The sequence below is a fragment of the Siphateles boraxobius genome, unplaced genomic scaffold, assembly GCF_051911475.1.
Source record: "Siphateles boraxobius isolate OS27281-9 unplaced genomic scaffold, OSU_SipBor_1 7, whole genome shotgun sequence".
In the NCBI taxonomy this organism is placed as follows: Eukaryota; Metazoa; Chordata; class Actinopteri; order Cypriniformes; family Leuciscidae; genus Siphateles; species Siphateles boraxobius.
The window spans coordinates 37,824,854-37,848,227 of NW_027509197.1; the positions used below are offsets into that span (position 1 = coordinate 37,824,854).

A 23,374-nucleotide genomic window follows, 5' to 3' on the forward strand; every position below is an offset into this window, starting at 1 on the left:
AAAGCTCTGTTTTTTCATCAGATGAATATTCGGTGACATAATAGGGTCAAAACAAAGAACAGTGCAGACGGCCACGTTGAAAAGTTTCTCAAACCTCACAAAGAGCTGAACTCGTGTTGAACCCCGAGCGTTCATTAAATAATGTTCTTTGGATCCGTTAAAAAGAGAAAGTGCTTCTCATCCCTCCTGTGCACCACGGGAAGGCCCACAATGCTTCACTTCTGCTGCTTCTTCATGGTGAGCTTTAGGAAAGTGTCAGATCCCTTATGAACAGCTGTGTCAGGCATTTTAGCCAATTGAGTTTAATGTCACCTGCAGCTCAGTCACGTCTCTTATTTAAAGTACAATCACTCCGTGGGCCTGACATTTACCCGGGAAGCGGCCCAGCTGAGAGCCCGCTGATTTTTGAGATAATCTATAATTTGAATGGACTTTTGTGCAGGATGTTTTTGCCATTCTATAAAACATAAGAGAAAGATGTTTAATTAAAGTAAAATACATTTGCACTTCCTGAACAGCAGTGCTTGTAAAGGTTGACAGGGTGTCCGCGGATCCTTAATGATTTAATTTAACTGGTAACAGTGGTATTGTGTTATTATTCTAATATAATTTAATTTGAATGTTAGAATTTGACATAAAAGTTGATGCATACCTCGAAGTAAAAAAAAAAAAAAAAGGTCCGTATATTGGTGAAAATGCCCCTGGAACTCAATTTAAGGTTGCAAATATTGCCCGTTAATAAAAAAAATCATTTCTGTCACTGCTGTGAACTGACCACTGCATAGAATATGAAAAATATGAATATCTTCGTGAGTCAGCTGTCAACAACAGGCCTAAACCAGCCATGGTACCAGTACACAAACACAATCAGTAAAATATCATCTAATTATCATCAACAAAACTTTGAAAATATTGAGACATATTTTTGTCAATATTGCGCATGCCTAATGTAAGGTATTAATTTTGATTTCTTCGGGTCTTAAAAAGCCTTAAATTTGACTTTAAAAAGTGTGCAGATACCCTGGGTTGAGATACATTACTGTTCAAAAGTTGTTGTTTTTTATTCAGCAAGTTTTAGTTTTATTCAAATTGATCAAAAGTGACAGTAAAGTCATTTATAATGTTACAAAAGTTTTGTACTTTTTAATTTACTATTCATCAAATAATCCTGAATGAAAAGTACCACAGTTTCCACAAAAATATTAAGCAGCAAAAACTGTTTTGAACATTGATAATAATCAAATGTTTTTTGAGCCTCAAATCAGCATATTAGAATGATTTCTGAAGGATCATGTGACACTGAAGACTGGAGTAATGATGCTGAAAATTCAGCTTTGATCACAGGAATAAATTACATTTAAATATATATTCAAATAGAAAACAGTTATTTTAAATTGTAATAATATTTCACAATATTACTGTTTTTACTGTAAATTTTTTTATCAAATAAATGCCTCATTGCTGAGTAAAGAGACTTTAAAAACATTTTAAAATAGAAAAAGTCAGTGTACGTTTAGGTTTTTCATTGTCTCTTTTGTTATATAAAATTCTTTGTTTCTGCAATAATGAAATGCTGCATCACAGCTGTCATGTCGCTCAGCGCACGTCTCGTTTTCAACTGCACACCAGAATCAATAGAGTAAAGACGGCTATAAATGATTAAATATATCCAAGGAACGCAAGACTAATTACAATTCAGAATGCAAATAGAAGAAGGAAAGAAGACAGAAAAAGAGGGGTTTCTGGGAGAGACTGTTTCTTTTATCAAACACATTAGACGCTGTGAGAAAAGAGCTGATACTGCAATGTATATATGAGACGATTAAAGTGTTTTTTGAGCTTGGATGCATGTAGACCTCAACAAAATAAGGAGCTTTTAAAATAGCATAAAAGTAGCACTTTAATTCAAAAGAGCAATTCAAATCCTGTATTATGAGATCTTTAAAGAAAGGCAAAAAAACAAACAGTTGTTATTCAATGAGAGGTCGAGGGGAAAAGAACAGAATATATAGTACCTGACATCATCTGATTCATAATCTCCACAGATAGAGCGAGCGCTGGTAATCCGCATGCACGGACTCTGACCTAAACTGACCTTGCTTGTCCAAACACACTTAAGGCCATTGCACAAATTCACATCCGAAATTTTCGCACGTGAAAAAAAAAATTTCGACCTCACGTTATGTCAATCACGCTTGCACACTGCCTGCGAAACTTTCGTCCGTCATAAAAAAAATCGGATCGGGTTCGATTTTCTGCATTTTTCGCATTAGTAGCAAGCAGTTGTTAACGGATTGTTAATTGACAATTCAGAGCCACCGAATCACGAATACGAAAAAACGCATTCGAAAAATTTCGGACTCAGTGTGCAAGGGCCTTTACTGTGTAAACACACAATCAACATCTGAAAACCCATGCAGACACATGCATATAGATAGATCTCTGAGGAGGCACAGTGTGATACGGCTTCTGTGACAGTAGTGCAAATAAAAAAGGCAACATTTGTCTAAACACATCATGCATCTGTGTTCTAGACTTACGACAAACCTAACCTGAATGTGTCCTTTGTTCTCCAGGTAAGAATGATATCTTTGGAGAGATGATCCACCTGTACGCTAAGCCGGGGAAGTCGAACGCTGACGTCAGAGCGCTCAGCTACTGCGACCTGCACACCATCCAGAGAGAAGAGCTGCTGGAGGTTTTAGACATGTATCCAGAGTTCGCGGACTATTTCCTCACCAATCTGGAGCTGACCTTTAACCTGCGGGATGAGAATTCAAAGGTACTTCCCATCAAAAGCACAAAACACATGAAATGAAAGCATTTCTCAGTCAGCCCAGAGATCATTATTGCCTTCTCTCTTCAGAGCATTTATTCACAAGCCAGTGATTCAGACGGAGAGGATACGAAGACTCGAAGGAAGATCTCCTTTAAACGTAAACCCTCACAAGGTGAATATGATCCATTGATCACATTACACCATGTCACTGTTGCGGGAATTTAAGGGTAAAATGGTTAAAAATTTCACAGTTTGGTTTTCAGGGGTGCCTTTTTTCTCGTACAACAATGCATTTTTGAAATCAGAAAGCTAGTCATGAATTTTTCCCGAAACCGTATTGTTGTAAAATTTGTTTGAGATTTATTTAATGCCAGATATATATATAACGTTACACTGCCAGGCCAAAAAAATATAAAAATTAATAATTAAAAAAATTGCTGTTTGGATTTAAATAGGCAAATGCTTAAGAGTATATGATTGGATCATTATTGCAGTGATTATTATGTTTCTAGCATGTTATATGTTTGGCAACAGTTCTTCTAACCCTTATTGATGGAGTGTGTAGCTTTTCAAAACAACCATGTAGGAAGACACATCATGGCCATAATCCAGGATGACAATGTCAAGATTCATCAGGCTCAATTTGTGAAAGAATAGTTGTGAGGAGAATGAAGAATCATTTTCACACATGAATTGGCTCCTCTAAGTCAGATCTTTAAATTCATTGAAAGTCTGTGGGATGTGCTGGAGGAGACTTTACAGAGTGCTGGACTCCTGCATTATCAATACCAGATCTTGACCAAAAGTTGATGGAAATGACATCGCATGTATTTACATCAATTTTTAGTCACGATCTGGATCACTCTGTAAAGTCTCCTCAGCACGTTCAGTTGTGTGACTTGTTTAAGATGCATCATTATAGTGTTGTTATTGCAGGATAAACTGTTGTTTTACAGCTGTAATCGTGATGAACATTTATGTCTCTGGTGAGCTCTTAAAACACTGTTGGGACATTTTAAAACACTTAATGTGGAAAAACACTTAACATGGTTTAAATGCACAACTTCAACGACCAGGGAGAATCAAATTTATGGTCATAAAAATGATCTACTCCGTAGTCTAAGGAGAAAGTCAATATATGATTTTGACCTCGTTGACTCCTATTACAAGGAAACAGTTTAACGCTGCTTAATGTACTGAGACAGAACATTGTTTTTGCACCTCACTTATAAAAACTCTATAGATGAGCTTCTAATCTTACATCTAATGTAGCTACTATAATAAAACATGAGCAGTGAAAAGAACTGTAATGTTTAACAATGATTATTTATGATATTATATGATTTTAGTGTTTATGATTTATGATCAAGGGTTAAGAGAAATGCTGTGCTACTACATTATTGCTTTGGTGTGTTTCAACTATTTCTTTATAACAGGCTTCTATGAGAAAGAAAATGGTAACAACAAGGTTTCATTTGTTAATTACACTAGTAAACATGACCAATACTTCAACAGCATTTGTTAACCTAAATGTTAATTTTAATATTTACTAATAGATTTTTTAAATCAAAATTGGTATCTGTTGACATACATGAACAAACAATAAAGAATTGTATTTTTATTAACTAACATTAACAAAGATTAATACATTCGGTGCAAAAATACATTGGTCAATGTTAGTTAATGCATTAAATATTGTTAACAAATGAGACCTTATTGTAAAGTGTTACCAAATAAAATGCATTATTATTTGTCAAATTATATTTATGGTTATGGTAACCTTAAATTTTATTTAATATTAAACATTCATAAAAATTTAAAAGATTATTTATTATAAGAACTGTACTTAATATATTTTCTTTAGCCAAAATGTTAATGTAAGCCAATATGGTTACACTTTATTTTAAGGTATCATTGTTACAGTGTAATTATATATGTAAGTACTGAGTAATATTAATTTATTACATATACTTACTATAGGGTTAGGGTATGATTAGGATTTAGTTGAGGATTAGTTGCATGTAATTATGCATAATTTACTGTTATATGTAACTTATGTAACAAGGACACTGTAAAATAAAGTGTTACCGCCAATATTTTTTTTGGGGGGGGGCTTAATTTTACCATAAACAGAAGCTAAATTCGCTAGAATTAGCTTTTTTTACGTTTGTTTAAAGTATAATTTTTTCAGTGTACTCTATACATCTGATTTATATTCAGATCTCTTTCTGCTTAATAAAATGTTGGGACAGTGTTGTTTTTCATCGGGTCTGTTCTTCAACACGTTTTGCACCCCTGATCGTCCTGTAGGAGGAAGCCTCAAAGAAACGGACAGCGAGTGCAGGACGGAGCGGCGAGAGTCTCGTCTCAGCTCTAAGAGAAGCTCTGAGGACCGTCACACCTCCAGAGACGAGCAGCAAAGGCTTCTGGGAGCAGCGATAATAGAGTATCCATCCGTACAGAGCTACACCTCCACACCGGGCTTCAGTCCTCCCGCAGAGGACGCCGGAAAAAAGACATATGATGGTGAGGTTTTACTGGTAGTTCATCTTAACACCATTGTTGTCCCTTTCTGTTGCGTCACAAACCTGAATATACACACACAAATTCACAGGGTAAAGTCACTCCATAAATTGCATTCTAATTCATCCTATACAGAACAATCATGCATATTTTAAAAAAGACATCACTATAATCATGAAGGTGTTTTGAAGTTTCTTTATTTAAGTAAGTAAACTGCATTAACTTACACAACCCTTTTATTTTTATATTAAAAAGGCCATGTTACGCCCCTTTTCAAAGTCTTGATTTTGTTTTTAGGCTCTACTAGAATAGGATTTTATGCTTAAAGGATTAGTTCACTTTAAAAAAAAACTTTTGCTGATAATTTACTCACCCCCATGTCATCCAAGATGTCCATGTCTTTCTTTCTTCAGTGAAAAGAAATTAAGGTTTTTGATGAAAATATTCCAGGATTTTTCTCCATATACTGTAATGGACTTCAATGGGACCCAAACGGTTCAAGGTCCAAATGACAGTTTCAGTGCAGCTTCAAAGGGCTTTAAACAATACCAGACGACGAATAAGGGTCTCATCTAGCGAAACGATCGGTCATTTCAAAAATAAATAAAAAACTTTAAGTTTTATAAGCACAAATGCTCGCCTTGCTCTGTTCTGTGATGCACGTTCGCGACGGCATGTAATACGCAATTACGTTGAAAAGGTCACGCTTCAAAAAGGTAGGGCAAGGCGAAAAACTCCATCTCATCTTCTCCTCTAAGTTCAAAATCGTCCGACATCGTTGTTTTAACCTTTTAACTTCCTTTTTTTGTAAACGGCGTTTGACTTTGTTTGCACGTTCAACTTGTAAACACTGACCCGGTACTTCCCCTTACGTCAAGCGTGACCTTTTCAACGTAATTGCGTATTACCTGACGTCTCGAACGCGCAATGTTCAAAAGATGAATTTTTCTGTCAGTAATGCTCTCTAGTCTCTAGAAGCCCCTCCTTCTGATAAGCACACTGTGCTCCGATTGGTCGGCTGGATCAGTGTGTTGTGATTGGTCAAGAGCTTTGAGCGTGTTTGGGGAAATGTCCCATCCCTTACCAGTTTCAACACACTACTAACTAACTAACTCAACCAGGCCCTGTCCCTTTATTCTGCGTATGAATTATTTAAATGAGGAATATTGTGACGTGTTCGTTCCCGGAAGAAACTCAAGACCACAATGGAGGCGTTTCAGGGAGTTCAGAAACAGTGACACTGATATAGAGAATAACTCATGCTGGAGGGTCTTTCAGAGCTTTTTCATGCTCAAACTGCATCATTACACAGTAAAGAAAGATGAACATGAAAAAAAGCACAAGTGAAAATTCTAATAAGCTCTAAGCTTTTGTTGAAACAAGCTTTCTGCTTGTTTAAAAGCCTGTGCTGACCAACTGGCCCCGGTCTTCACGCAGATCTTCAACAGATCATTGGAGCAGTGTGAAGTTCCCTGCTGCTTGAAGCGCTCCACTATCATTCCGGTCCCTAAAAAAACCCAAATCACTGGACTTAATGACTACAGACCTGTCTCTCACGTCTGTGGTCATGAAGTCGTTTGAAAGACTGGTGTTGGCCCACCTGAAGGACATCACTGGACCCCTGCTGGATCCCTTTCAGTTTGCTTACAGAGCAAACAGGTCTGTGGATGATGCAGTCAACATGGGACTGCATTATATCCTGCAACATCTCGACAGACCCGGGACTTATGCAAGGATCTTATTTGTGGACTTCAGTTCGGCCTTCAATACCATCATGCCTGATCTTCTCACAGCCAAACTGACCCAGCTCTCCATACCATCCTCGATCTGTCAGTGGATCACCAGCTTCCTGACGGACCGGCAGCAGCGAGTGAGACTGGGGAAACACACATCCAGGACTCTCACCACCAGCACTGGTGCCACCCAAGGGTGCGTTCTCTCCCCACTGCTCTTCTCCCTGTACACTAATGACTGCACTTCTAAAGACCACTCTGTCAAGCTCCTGAAATTTGCAGACGACACCACTGTCATCGGTCTCATCCAAAACGGTGACGCATCTGCTTACAGACTGGAGGTTGAACAGCTGGCTGCCTGGTGCAGTTATAACAACCTTGAGCTGAACACGCTCAAAACAGTGGAGATGATCGTGGACTTCAGGAGGAACAGCCCAGCACTCCCCCCACTCACCATCATGAACAGCACTGTGGAAGCAGTGGAGTCATTCAGGTTCCTGGGCACTACCATCTCTCAGGACCTGAAGTGGGACAATCACATTGACTCCACTGTGAAAAAGGCCCAGCAGAGACTGTACTTCCTTCGCCAGCTGAGGAAGTTCAACCTGCCACAGGATCTGCTGATTCAGTTCTACTCAGCCGTCATCGAGTCTTTCTTATGCACATCCATCACTGTCTGGTTTGGTTCAGCTACCAAATCAGATATCAGGAGACTACAACGGACAGTCCGGACTGCGGAGAGGATTATTGGTGCCCCCCTGCCAAACCTCCAGGACCTGTACTCTTCCAGAGTGAGGAAGAGAGCAGGTAAAATCATCACAGACTCCACTCACCCTGGACACAACCTGTTTGAACTGTTACCGTCAACCCGTCTTCCCACAGGCCATTTCCCTTCTGAACAGTTAACATATCTCCCAAGGCATATGCCTGTAAGTGCAATACTCCCACTGTTTAGTGCAATATCTTAAAAATTCAGGCGATATTTATACTATATTTATTTATACTATTCAAAATACTGTAAATATGTTCATAATCTGTATCTGTAAATCTTTATTCTGACAAAACCCAACTGTGACCGTATATTTTTATAGTATTTTCATTTTTTTGAAAATAATTTTATTTGTAGAATTTGTATTACTATTTTTCTTGTATCTGTATTTGTATTTGTATATGTGCACTGGAAGCTTCAGTACCAAGGAAAATTCCTTGTGTGTGCAAGCACACTTGGCAATAAAGCTCTTCTTTCTCTTTATGGTGAATTTTAGACTAAAGTTGAGTCTAACTTGCCTGATTTGGTCAGATGCACATTGCTGGGAATTAGAGGCCAATGTCAAAGTCAGTCAGAAACATTGACAGAAATGAAGTTGTTCCCAGTCGTACAGGACAACACGGTGTTCATTATATGTTCTGTTTGTCTGTCATCACTCTCCTGTCTGTTCCCAACTGCCCAATTTGCTTAATAAAGGTTTTGGTCGATATCCTGGATCCTGACTTGGACATTTCAACAACTCAGAGACTTGGTCAAACAGAAGATATAATGTTCCCTCAACTCTCACAGATATCTTTCATTCACAAAAACTGTTTGACAAATGTCCAGTCCAGAAATTTGAGTGAATTACATTATATTAAAAATCTAAATAAATTAATGAGGATTTTTAAAAATAATTTTCTTTGACCAATTTGCTAACGTTTTTGAGACTGATTTGTGGTTCTGTTGCAAAGTCTTGAAAGAGCAATTCACATTCATGTTTTAGTCTACGCAAGAACATCCTAGCCAATGAAATATTATAGAGCAAAACATAACTAAAAAAGACACCAAAATTTTGGAAACATCAGGTTTCAATAGGGTTTTAATATCCTCATAAATTCTTACAATTTCTTATCATAAATGTGTTAAAGTTACTTGATATCAATGAAGAGAAGCAACTATGTTTTGTTTGTTTATTATTAGCTCTAATATAGTTTGAATTATTTTACTTAATTATTATATATATATATATATATATATATATATATATATATATAATGTTATATAATTATTTTTATATAAAATCTGTTTTATTAGTTTGTCCCCTTTCAATGCAGAATCATTACAAAATGATAAGGATTTATGCTGACATAGTCCAAACCCCTGTTTATTTCACTATATTATTATCATGACAATATTAATCTATTATAGCATTAATTTATAATTTCTTAATTTCTCACAAAATCATCACAACCGATATAAGTGATCCACACATACTTTAATTTCTGTTACATAATAGGAAATAATATTTTCTTGTGACTTTTGTCAACCTATAGCTAATAAAACTACCATTGTTTTTCTTTAATTAATAATTGAATGGTGTATTTGATATTTTGAATTCTATATATGTACTACCAGGAAGTCGATCTATAGCTAATCATACCACAGCACCAATGTTGCATATTTTTTTAATTTATAATTTAATTGTGTATTTTATATCTTTCATTCTAAATATATAGTTGTTCATTATTTTACCTTGATGGCAACATTAATAATCAAATTAAACACTGCATTATTTACACTTGTCATTGGCTTTGCATCTTACACTCTCATAATCCATCAAGAGCAATCTCTGCCAAAGCAATAGTAGTATGTAAAGAAGTGTGTCGACCTTCACAAGTTTATAAGACGCTCTGTATATCCTGTGCTTTCAGAGAAGAAGAAACAGGCTTTTAGCTTGATGGATGACTTCAAAATAAACCATTGTACATTCATCCTAAAAACTTTTCAGACATTGTTAGTCCTTAAAACACTGCTAGACAGGGTATAAAAGGAAAGCAGAGCTCAGGCACTGAAAAAAAAAGTATTGATCGAATCAGTCTGTTCCTAAATCTAAGCTAAAGCAGCATGATGAGAGAGAGAGAGCGAGGGAGAGAGAGAGAGAGAGAGAGAGAGAGAGAGAGAGAGAGAGAGAGAGAGAGAGAGAGAGAGAGAGAGAGAGAGAGAGAGAGGTAGATGGCACGGTAAAACAGGGTCTTTCAGGAGCTTAAGGCACAGTACGGCCCGTTTTACAGGCTTTAGGAAAATCCGCTGGGCATCTATTCCCTAACTCTCCTCAACGAGTACACAGTGTTCCCTCCTGCGCTACAGACAAGCAATACCAACCACTAGAGAGGGGGATTGCCATTGGAATATGACCTACACACACACACAAACAAACATGTACAAAACCCTCTAAACTCAACATGATTATCATGGCATTGAAATATTAAAGCGATATAATCATTTACCTTCATGCCATTCCAACTTCAGGACACTCTTTCCCATGTGTATGAGGATGTGTATGAGGAACAAAGCGGTCAGGCTCTGAAAAGCACTACAACATTGTTTTTATAAAAGTGGTCCATATAACTTGTGACTTTGAAAATATTCAAAATAATAGTTTTGTTTGAGGAATAGACTGAATCGAGTCATTACTCACTGAAAATCTTGCTTACGCTGTAGGCGCCATTGACATCAATGATGTTTGGACATAAAAGAAGCATATACACATACAAACCAATTCACTGGTGTGGTCATATGTTTATATACACCTTGCAAAAAAAAATTTCCCCTCTGTTGAACACAAGAGATGATATATATTACACATTTACAGTGCTTGTTTTTTTTTTTTTTTTAAGTGACATAGGAGCGAACAGAATTTTCATTTTTGCCTCAACTTTAATACAGTAAATATATAATTTATTGTCAGCTTCCATGTGTGACATGTTCTGGAAAAAGCAAAAAGCACTTGCTGTAGGCATCTTCCTTTCAACTCTATTCACGTAATACACATAATACATGATTACGTACAATACTTCATCTGATGTGAGCGGACATATTAGAGGTCAAGCAAGTTTCCCTGATGTCTTTTTTATGTTAATGTGCAGACCAGGGTTATTATAGTTTACAAAAAATAAAACCATTAAATATTTCCTGACATAAAATATATATAAAAATAAACTAGTTGCCAAAACTACATTTTCATTTTATTTAACTTGATGTACAAAAGTAACTATAAAAAAAAATTATATATATATAGAGGCATGTTTTTACAATAAATAAAGGAATGCATCTAATAAAAATGACAAAAACATACAAAAACTTTAAGTAAAATTAAAATAGAAAATGTAAAAATAAAAAACTGATTCAAAAAATGATTAAAACCTATAATAGTATCTCAATGATACTAAAATTACACTGGTGCACTCTTATTATAAGTATAAACTCTTGTGATATTTTGAGCTAATCTCTATGCTAGTGTACTTTTATAAGTTGGGGAAATGAACTTTTAGTAGATTTATACACATTTAAATGAGTAAAAAACTATTGATGCCAATATTCGATATTCCCCAAATCTGGTTTCAGCAGGAAATCTGCACTTCTCATGGTGCTTTTAAAGAGAAACCTCACCCGTCGTCGAACATGTTTGTCACAGAGACGATGACGTCAGGTGTCTTCTCAGTCTCGTGAATCTGTCCTGGAGGAATGTCATTTCCCTACACTGCTCATCTCTGGTTCACCCACAGTGTGTGATCGGACATGAAGTGGGGTCAGCGTGGAGCAGGTGTCTGTGGGAGATAACCATTGGCTTTAGTGTTTCTATTAGTCCTGAGCCTCACCGATAGGAAAGTCACAGCAATATAACACCAATACACACGCTAACACAGAGACAGCAGGCCTTTACACACACCATTTCTCCGTCTTTTCATTAGATATTGTCTCTCAGGTATTTTCAAACCGCAGGGTGCAGGTGTGTTTGGAGAGTCACGGATAACACAGAAAACCAATGCTAACTGGAAATAATGAATGCAACTAATATTATAATCATGCATCGTAACAATAAAGACTAATCAACTTAGATGGAGAAAGTACATCCTATTGGTTTTGCGTTTTTTGTCGAAGGTCATGCGTCCAATAAAACTCTATGGTATTTTAATGCAAATTAATTTCTCACTTGTAAGAATCTAGCCCAATGGTGTTCTGCAAGGATGATGCATTTTTGTAGACCAAAAATTAGCATTTTAGCACTTCATTTTCCATCTTCCCAAATTCAGTGTGTATTTTTAATGGGTTTTTGGTTAAATGCCTAAAAAAAGGTCTGTGCTGAACACAAGCTCAAGATATTTTCACGTTTTATTCTACTTTCCCACATAAAATACATCATCAGTAATAGATACATGATATATTTATTATCATATGCACAGTAAAACAACACAATAGCCCATTGTAAAGCTTTAAAATGAACAATAATGTTGCAACACTTGGATGAGCACAAATGCATGTGTGTATCGTATCCCTGCTTCAGATCTCCAGACTGACGGGTGGTTATCTGACAGTGTTAAAGCGCACGTGGACACGATTGCACAGGAGCAGGCCGGCGCTGAAGATGAGGATCTGGACGGTGACATCACGTATGGAGAAGTGGAGCACAGACTAGACCGACTGCAGGAACACCTGAGCAGGTAAAATAACGCTTCATTAAACAGCGCACTGAGTGAGCCGTGTTTGATGACATCGCAACACAAGCTTGTGATTGCTCAATCAATGCAACAGTTGATTTCATACTGGATGGTAATTGATTGGATAGTAAAAAAAAGTGGGTGTTACTTACCAGTATGGGGTCAGGTGATTGAAGGAGAGGAGTTATGTGACATTAGCTAAAACAAGGTTAAGTTATTTCACAAGTTGAGCCTCAGTTAAATAAAATTGATGAAAGATTATGACGACAAACTTAAAGTTTCACTATTATGCTTTTTCAAATATTCCCTTTCCTGCAGTCTGTAATATAGCTGTCTGTGAATATAAAATGTCTGCAAAGTTTTAAAGATCAAAGTGCACGACAAAAAGTTATTGTCTCCTAAAAGAACTGTTGAAACGAGTCGTCAGTAATTCCAGACTCGCCTCCTATTACATAACAATGTAAAAAATTTGCATAATGCCAGGCTATGGTCTTCATTGCTGCTGGAGAACAATGTTCTCGTCTACTCGACCCGCCCTCGAACTCTGTATTTGTAGCTGAGACTGGAGTTTGTTTCGCGTTGTCGACGTGTTGAGAAGACTGTTTTTAGTGCTGGGATTCCACTTTGCATGTATTTCTAAAAGATGAGAAATAGAAATAAGAAATAAGGTGATGTGCAATGTATATTATGAGAAAAATGGGTGTGTTTTTTGATCTTTGGTGCATGTAAACCTATTGTAGGAGACCTGCAAAACAAAATTAGGAACCTTTAAAATAGCATAATTGCGGCACTTTAAAATAACAATTGAATTACATGGAGTGATGCATTGGGCACAATAATTATTTTTATTAAAGTAAATAAGTGCATATTTTTATTATTTAACCATTATGATGCAACACTATTACTGTAACTATAATAATTAATTTTTTTATTAAAAATGATTTAATACAATTGAATAATTTCATTAAAGTAATAAAATATATGGAAAAATTATTCAAGCAAATTTAAAATGACTTTCAATTCGTGTTGCATTCCTGTGCATGATTACATGAAGCTATCAACATGATCAATTTTTATTTTATTTAATCACATATGTATATTTAAAGGTGCAGTAAGCGATTTCTGGAAAAACGCTGTTGAAAGTGGATCAGACCAAGCAGCGCAACAATCATTTAGCCAATCAGCAGTAGGGGGCGTGTTCAATAATGTTGGGGGAGGAGACAGAGTGAGCCAATCAGCAATAGAGGTGTGTCCACTCAATATGGGGGAGGAGGAGCCAATCAGCAGTAGGGGGTGTGTCCACTAATGATGGGAGAGGAGAGAGAGTGAACAAGAGGGAGATTTGAAGAAAGATATTAGAAAGCGAGATGGCTGAGAGACATTACAAAAAAGAAAAGGTCAGAGGAAAAAGAAGGGTTATGATCAGGCAGGAGCTTTAAGACTTGTGTTAATATTAGTAAAGCTTTGCAGCGCTAGAGACATGAGTGGCCTGAAAACGGACGCCGAGGTTGCTTCGTTTCTGCTCCACATGGTCATCCTCGATTTATTTTTTCGTGAAGCTTTATTTTGCTTCCCTTCTGCTATGAAAAAAAAAACATCCACTCTTGCATTGCGTGTTTGTGCATTTTGGAGGCAGAGCAATGAAGGGATGGGTGTGTTTGTTTGGGTTGATTTCAAATATCAACAATGTTAAACAATGATTCTCAGAAATCGCTTACTGCACCTTTAAGAAACATCTGAACTGCCAAAATACTGTTTGCATCTCTGAGAGGCGAGTGAGTCTTCCAGTACATTACACTATGTTTCCAGGGGATCTGTGCACTACAACAAATTACACTAACCACATGCACGCCTGTAATAAACATTACTAAACAAAACATTGCTTGTGGTTATCATTCACATGCACATGAAAATTAGCCTCAGCTGACAAAACAAGTTTAGATAACAACAGTTAAAACACACACACACACACACACTGACACTGAAGCAGCAGGGTGAGCAGAATCTCAGCAGGTGGTATTTTTAGCTGTAACACTGGCTTAGAGAGGAAGACACACCAGGCAGCAAAAATCCTGCATCAGCTGAGCTTCATATCACAAATCTTAAAGCACAGAACCTGACGAGGCCTGACATGTGCAAGTACAGGACATATTTAACCACAGAATCTAACATCACATTTATATTAAAGACAATGAAGCCTGTTTTCGGGCTATTACTATTTCTTGCATTATGACATTATATTCAGGCACATTTTCCTGAGGTTTTAATGGCAATAAAGAAATGATAACAATAATATATATATATATGTATATCATATATATGTATGTATGCATGTATGTATGTATATACGTGTATACATACTATATATTAATATCGTATTACAATGCATTTTACTACTAGTAATAATATATAATTTTTTTACTTTTTCTTTTTACATTTTTCCAAAAATTTTGCCATATATATAAAATATGGTAAAAATTGAGAAAACGTAAAGCATCAGTACAGTAATGAGAATTTGGTGGTGAAATTGTGCTTAACCATGAAAATATGACAATTTGAAAATGATGAAAAATAAGTTTTTCTTTATGAAAGTGTTTTTTTTTTTTTTTTTATGAAGTGAAATTACCTTGACTTGTTCTTGACAGTTTTTAACAAGAGATTGATTGGAAAGATTTCAGGGAAAATCTAGGCAGTCCATATGCTCACATACAAATACACATATGCTTATACGATGCTTTTAAAACCCATAGTATAGATCACCTCTTTGAAGGCGTTTCATCTCTAATATCTACAACTATATAACTATGCACAATACTATAGATATAATAAATAGATAGCTTGTTTTCTCAAGGTACTGTAACTAAAAAAAAAAAAAAAAAACGTTTGCCAAGATCAAAATCACAAGAAAAATAAGTTAACAGAAAAATAATAATCCAGGTCCACTGGTTTCAAATCTGTCATCATTTTTGTATCTGTGTGGCGCAGCTATGGACTGGAAATATGATCGTGCAAATATAATCCACACTGTATTTTTCTGCACACAAGATTGATTACAGCTTCAGTTCCATATAGACAATCAACACTAACCATTCATTGAGTTCAAGAACGCTCTAGTTTCGTTTCCGCACATTTTTGAGTCTGAGTTCTGCACAGAAAGTGTTTTTGGTTTGCGCAGGAGCGGCATCACACGTGTGTGACTCCAAGAAAGCAGGGATCATCTTATTCCTTTGTTTACTGAGAGCTCCAGCTAATGGCTCTCAGTTTGAATGACTAGGTGTGCCTTACACACGGATTAAAACTGCACAGGCTCATTGAACACTCATATCACATATTATTAATGATACCCCTGTCCTCACGGTTACCTCCGCACATGTCCATTAACTGGATGAAAAATGAACACACCTCCTTTCTTCCAGGAATGTTAATAATGAACACTACTGCTTCTGAAATGTTCATGAATGGCCAGATCATGCTTATCGAGTATTTATGTGTGAAGGAGCAGAAACTGTGTTGCATTAGGGTCCTCTCTCTCTTCTAGGCCCTACAAACTAGGTCATAAATAACTTTCTCATCAAAGTTTAGCAGGTAAAGTGATAAACTGGAAATAAGCATTCAGATACATGCCACACGTACAGGATCAGTGCAAGATCGCCCCCTGCTGTACAACAACAGTCAACGCCAATGAACTATAGACATTTACTTATATGAGTAAATGTCTTTAATTAACCCGCTAAAGCTAAATGAAGACCTTACAGGATTAAAGGCACTTTACTGCAATTATGTTCTATACAGCTGCTTTAAAACATTTTATATAGCACTATATAAATAAGATTTTATCAATTTTTTGTTACTCAGCTAGACTAACTTATTTACAGCCTTTTCTCCTCTTAATCTAGGTTTGTACAGTTATTTTCAAAATTATTATTTTTTTATGTAAAAGAAAAGTATGAAGAAAATCCTGTCAGATTATCCCTTATAATAATACATGTGAATAGGGACGGTTAATGTAAAAAATTACAAAAACAAACACCATAGTTCATATGACTTGCATGCCTGTGACATGAGAACCAGTAAAGCTTGATGTTATCGATGCTAAACCCAACATGTTTATAGGCGCTATATTTAATGCACAATATGGATGTTTATGATGATTTTGTGTAACTTTTTTGGTGTCAGTAACACTTTTTTGTTTTTGAAAGAAGTGTGTTCTGCTCACCAAGACTGCACTTACTCGATCAAAAATACAAGTTTACTATTTGAATATATTTTAAGATGTAATTTATTCTTATACTTGTGATAAAGCAGAATTTTCAGCATCATTACTCCAATCTTCAGTGGCATACAATCCTTCAGAAATCATTCTAATATGATGATTTGCTGCTTAAGAAACATTTATTATTGTTATCAATGTAAAGAAAACCAGAAAAAAGTTAAATTGCTTTATATTTCTATGGATTTTAGGATTGTTTGATAAATAGAATTTATTTGAAATAAAAAACTTTTTTAATATTACTTATTTTAATATTACTAATATGTACTGTCAGTTTTGATCAATTTAAGTCCTTGTTGAATAAAAGTATTAGGCTACTTTAATTATAAAATCTTTATACACCTAAAGGATTATTAGGAACACCATACTAATACTGTGTTTGACCCCCTTTCGCCTCCAGAACTGCCTTAATTCTACTTGGCATTGATTCAACAAGGTGCTGAAAGCATTCTTTAGAAATGTTGGCCCATATTGATAGGATAGCATCTTGCGGTTGATGGAGATTTGTGGGATTCACGTCCAGGGCACGAAGCTCCCGTTCCACCACATCCCAAAGATGCTCTATTGGGTTGAGATCTGGTGACTGTGGGGGCCATTTTAGTACAGTGAACTCATTGTCATGTTCAAGAAACCAATTTGAAATGATTCGAGCTTTGTGACATACTGCATTATCCTGCTGGAAGTAGCCATCAGAGGATGGGTACATGGTGACCATAAAGGGATGGACATGGTCAGAAACAATGCTCAGGTAGGCCGTGGCATTTAAACGATGCCCAATTGGCACTAAGGGGCCTAAAGTGTGCCAAGAAAACATCCCGCACACCATTACACCACCACCACCAGCCTGGACAGTGGTAACAAGGCATGATGGATCCATGTTCTCATTCTGTTTACGCCAAATTCTGACTCTACCATCTGAATGTCTCAACAGAAATCTAGACTCATCAGACCAGGCAACATTTTTCCAGTCTTCAACTGTCCAATTTTGGTGAGCTCTTGCCAATTGTAGCCTCTTTTTCCTATTTGTAGTGGAGATGAGTGGTACCCGGTGGGGTCTTCTGCTGTTGTAGCCCATCCGCCTCAAGGTTGTGCGTGTTGTGGCTTCACAAATGCTTTGCTGCATACCTCGGTTGTAACGAGTGGTTATTTCAGTCAAAGTTGCTCTTCTATCAGCTTGAATCAGTCGGCCCATTCTCCTCTGACCTCTAGCATCAACAAGGCATTTTCGCCCACAGGACTGCCGCATACTGGATGTTTTCGCCCTTTTCACACCATTGTTTGTAAACCCTAGAAATGGTTGTGCGTGAAAATCCCAGTAACTGAGCAGATTGTGGAATACTCAGACCGGCCCGTCTGGCACCAACAACCATGCCACGCTCAAAATTGCTTAAATCACCTTTCTTTCCCATTCTGACATTCAGTCTGGAGTTCAGGAGATTGTCTTGACCAGAACCACACCCCTAAATGCATTGAAGCAACTGCCATGTGATTGGTTGATTAGATAATTGCATTAATGAGAAATTGAACAGGTGTTCCTAATAATCCTTTAGGTGAGTGTATACACACACACACACACACACACACACACACACACACACACACACACTCTCTCTCTCTCTCACACACACTCAGTTTATGTTCCATGGAAACACAAAAGTCATATGTGTTTGGAAGAACAGATAACTGTGTGTTCTAGGTCAGTGTTTGCCAGCGCTCTGGTTTGTGTCTCACCAGGCTGGAGTCTCAGATGACGTCAGATATTCAGAGTGTCCTGACGCTGCTTCAGAGACAGACGTGTTTGGGACCTCCGGCCTACAGCAGCATCACGGGGGATCCGGAGTACAAGAGACCCGGCGCTGCACAGGTACACAACCAAACCGCAAATCAATATCAAGCTCAACTGACAACCCTACACGTTAGTTTTAAATTGTCTAAGGTTCAATTCTTGTTTAAGGTTGAGTGATTTTTTCATGAGCAGTTTTAGTAATTTTATTACTTGCCAAGGTAGCATTTCTAATTTTTAGATTTTATTTAAGCTTTATGTAAATTGATAAACTATTTAAATAGTTACAGTTTTAGTTAACAACAATGAAACCTACTAAACATCATGCATTTTGAAGATGACTCCATTTTCACACGAGGTCTACGAGGCGTTTTTGACATACAATATAAATTATTTATTTTCGGCAGGAACATACATATTGCACTGCATCTGAAGTATGCATTTGAATAATTTAAATAAGAAAAAAATATTAATTAAAGCTAAATATATTACTATCTACCGTGTATATATATATAGTTAGACACTATAAATAATAGCAAAATAAGGATATATTTTATGTTCTGGTCTCTTAAGAGCACTGAAAAGTGTGTTTACTGGCACATCCATGTGTTATATCATGACACAAGAGTCGCTGCAGACTGTGAGATCACATGGGCAGCTGTAGAGCGCCACCTGCTGCAGACATTAGTTATTTCTCACACATTCAACAACAGCCTTGGGTGATCTCTTTCAGTCAGTGAGTTCTACAGTGCTGCTCAAAAGTTTACACACCCCTTGCAGAATCTGAATAAGTTTAACAATATAAGAGGGATCATAGAAAATGCATGGTTTCTATTTTATTTAGTACTGTCCTGAATAAGAAATTTTACATAAAAGATGTTTACATATAGTCTATATACCTAATAACTGAAATTATAAAAGTGACCCAGTTCAAAAGTTGATGTACCCTTGATTCTTAATACTGTGTTTAAGACTGTTTTTGTTCTTGAGTCCCTTGTTTGTCCTGAGCAGTTAAACTGCCCAATGTTCTTCAGAAAAATCCTCCAGGTCCCAAAATTCTTCAGTTTTCCAGCATCTTTTGCATATTTTAACCCTTTACAGTCTCTGCTGGAAAGGGTTAAAATATGCAAAAGATGTATATTGAGTTATGATCCACTCAAACACAACTATTAAAAAAGATTCAAACATTCGCTGATGCTCCAGAAGTGTCCAGTACATGTTTCCCAGAATACAAATTAAGTTTTATTATTCAAAAAGTTTTCATCCCATTAATGCATTAATGCATCATGTTTCCTTTGGAGAACGTCGGAACCTTTTTTTAATCAACTTTTGAACAGGTTCATTTTTATAAATTCAGCTTTTTTTGTGTGTCTTGTTGACTATATGTAAACATCTTTTATGTAAAATATCGTATTCAGGACGGTACTAAATAAAAAATAACATGCATTTTGTATGATCCCTCTTTGTTAAAATTATTCACAGATTCTGCAAGGGGTGTGTAAACTTTTGAGCAGCACTGCGTATGTGTATATATATATATCAGGGTTTCCCATACATTCATTAATTTGTGGCGACCCGCCACAATATCAACGCTGAACGCCACATATTGATTTTCGATTGTTTTTTTTGTTTTTTTTCTAAGCCTATTTAAAATCGCATTTGATTGCAGAGCGCCGTTGCGTATTTGCGCAGCATTACCTCTCGCTCGTCCCTTTCTCTCTCTCTCACTCACCCATACCTCTCGCGTTCTCTCTCCCTCATGGAACACCGCTGCACAAATCTGTCAAATACAGCGCTGTCAATGTTGGAGACCCGGCTTTAAAAAAAGTTATTAGCCAGCATGTAAGGAGCCTAGCTAATAAGGAGAGCTGTATATATATATATATATATAATTTATGAGATGTCAAAGGATGAATTCATCATTGATAGTGCAATTTCCAGATTTTCCTTCTAATGGTGACTCCTAAATATTTTTTTTTTTTTGAATACAAACTTTAAACACCATGTGGATTAAGCCTAGACCTTTAATTTCAATAATGCAATTATGAATGATGCAAAACACTGAAATACATACCCAAAACGTCTCTAAAAGTTGCTATAAATTCCTCTTTTTCCAGGAATTTTTGGCCATGGCAAACATCCACCCGAACCCCAAAGACTCTCCGTCAGGTCTTTCCACACAGGACTCCACTGCCATGTACAGTTTGATAAACAGCCAGACTCTTCCTCTGACACGAGAGCATTCGAAATCCCTTCTTCCAGTCCAGCCAGCGAGCGGATCTCTGGATCTCCACAGACCGGTCTCTGATCCAGGGCTCCGGAAGGACCAGCACTGACTCTCTCTCCTCCAGGACATCACACAGCTCTTCCACTGGAAGGATAAAGGACATTTTAAAACAGGCATTGGCCAAAACTTGAATACCAGTGCAAGATTCTCCACTGGCACTCGCCTGTATTCTCTTCCTCTGTGATGTCACTTCCTTCTCCTGCTCCTCGATGCGGTCGAGGAACATTTCAAACGGATTCGTGGACAACACTTCCATTTTCAGGAAGTTAATTTCTCATAGACAGAGGGTCTTGGACACTTTCCCACATCCTCTGTGTTCTGCACACGTTTACACCGGTGTAAGACTCAGGATATCGATGGCAGTTCAAATAATGAAACATGTCAAACTGTAACAGACCAAACATGTTAAATAAAATTAATATTATTTTTAGATTATAAATATAGGCTTATAATTACTTTATAAATTAAATTTGCAACACTTTACAATAAGGTGTTATTGTTTATTGTACGTTAGCTAACATGACCTAACATAAAAAAAGCATTTATTAATCTTAGTTAATGTTAATTTCAACATTTACACATTATTCAAATCAAAAGCTGCATCTGTTAATATTATTTAATGGACCAACAATAAACAGATGCATTTTTATCAACTTACATTAACAAAGATTAATGAACACTAAGAAACGTTTTGTTTAATGTTAATTAACAATTTGAGTGAAAAGTTAAATGGCAGCACAGATATAAATAATGATGTGAATTGTTATTCACTTATTAATTCAATGCATTATAATGTAAATTAATTTTACAATCATAGTTTCCTATATACATTTTAAATTGAAAAGTTAAAAAGATTTTCAATGTGCTCTCAAAGTTTTGGACCCCACCGCAGCAAAATATTGGTTGTTTGCAAATGTTTATGTTTCTGCAGATGGAAACTTGAGTAGCTTCCATGTACATACATTATACACCTCTATTAAAGGAAAAGAGACGCATGGCTGAAGGTTTTACCCGTTGCATGTTTACTGCAACACATTGGGAAGCAGGTTTTATGTCTGCATGTTCCGGAGCGGATCACTGAATGCACTCTTTAATCCACTCGTTTATTTGCACATGGTCAGGCTAGCTTGACCCAAACTCTGCACGGCATAAAACACTTACTCTGATCCGCCTCTCTGCAAGCACTGGCGTACGAGACGGACTCATACACGGAGTTATGTGACGATGAAATTCTGCTTAGATTTGCTTATCTAGGACTGTCTCTGCACTGCGAAACAAGTCACATCTTAAAGGTGCTGGAAAACCATAAATATGTATTTTTAATGCAGCAAAATTCTATTTCCACTGGAATCATAATTGTGGAAAGTCATGAAACGTAAGCTGTTTCCATTCAAAGTTGCAAATATAACTTATGCGCAAAATTGGAAAATGGCATTAAACATTTGCAAATATAGCAGCGTTTCCATCCCATGTGTTCAAGAGAACAAAATCGTCACTTCATGGGAAATTGGCACAAATTCAAATATCTACTAAAAATGGAAATTGCTGCAATCTGGCTCTATTTTTCTAAATGACAGAGCGCATAGACAAAATGCAATAAACGCTGTCATGTTTGGGAACGCAATCATATGAGATGCTTCTGGAAGGTTATTATACCAAATCGTTCTGGCGACAGATTTTAGCATTTCAGAATCACCAGATCAACATTTGAGATGCTGCGATGCGATTGGTTCGCTGGTTAGTCCAGTTATCCAATCACATCCTCTGTTGAGGCAAAGTTTTTGTTGCGCCTTGAGGGATTTATTCTGTAAATCTGTTCCCATTGTAGTAGTTTATGGAAACATCGCTATAGACACTCACAAGTTAAATGCTGATTCTTGTGCAAAACTGACAGAAAGTAAGATACTCCACTGATTGAAAAACGGCAAAGTTTGTAGAGCACTATACAGTATCATCTAAACATAATTATGCGCAAAGATCTTAGTGCAGCATAAAAACAGCAAATGTTATGTATGATGTCACTGCTCAAACTGTTTTGCAGTATGCCACTGTTTGCAAAGCACAAGTTAGTTTAATATGTAGCTATGAATATATATATATATATATATATATATATATATATATATATATATATATATATATATATATATATATATATATATATATATATATATATATATATATGCATAATAGAATATGTTCTTTTATCAACTTCTGGTCAAACGTTAAAGAATTTGTTCACCCCAAAATGAAAATTCTTATGATTTACTTCCCCTCAACCCATCCTTGGTGTATATTACTTTCATCTTGCGGCCATCACAACACAATCAGAGTTATATCTCTGTTATATCTCTGATATATCTCAAAAATATCTGGGCTCTTCAAAGCTTCTGTGACTGGTACCCAAAAAAGTGCATCCATCCATCATAAAAGTAATCTATACAACTCCATGGGGTTAATAAAGGCCTTCTGAAGGGAAGTGAAGTGAAATATACATATTTATAACTTTATAAACTGTAATAACTGGCTT

The 23,374-nt window shown here is 36.4% G+C and overlaps 1 protein-coding gene and 1 long non-coding RNA gene across 2 annotated transcripts in view; one reads left to right on the forward strand and one right to left on the reverse strand.

Moving 5' to 3' along the window:
• The window catches only part of kcnh7b (potassium channel, voltage gated eag related subfamily H, member 7b), a 96,969-nt gene extending 75,642 nt beyond the window's left edge, over positions 1-21,327 (forward strand). Inside the window, exons 10-15 of the mRNA XM_077215815.1 lie at positions 2,577-2,782; positions 2,867-2,951; positions 5,090-5,305; positions 12,351-12,507; positions 18,509-18,638; positions 20,675-21,327. Coding sequence (XP_077071930.1) covers positions 2,577-2,782; positions 2,867-2,951; positions 5,090-5,305; positions 12,351-12,507; positions 18,509-18,638; positions 20,675-20,893 — 1,013 coding nt within the window. The 3' untranslated portion in view covers positions 20,894-21,327. The remainder of the gene's footprint in view (positions 1-2,576; positions 2,783-2,866; positions 2,952-5,089; positions 5,306-12,350; positions 12,508-18,508; positions 18,639-20,674) is intronic.
• On the reverse strand, positions 10,665-21,011 carry LOC143723441 (uncharacterized). The gene is made up of 3 exons (XR_013197112.1): positions 20,632-21,011; positions 18,506-18,630; positions 10,665-11,613 (listed from the first exon to the last, which is right to left on the reverse strand). It is a non-coding gene; the product is annotated as an uncharacterized LOC143723441 (long non-coding RNA).
• Positions 21,328-23,374: the final 2,047 nt, after the last annotated feature.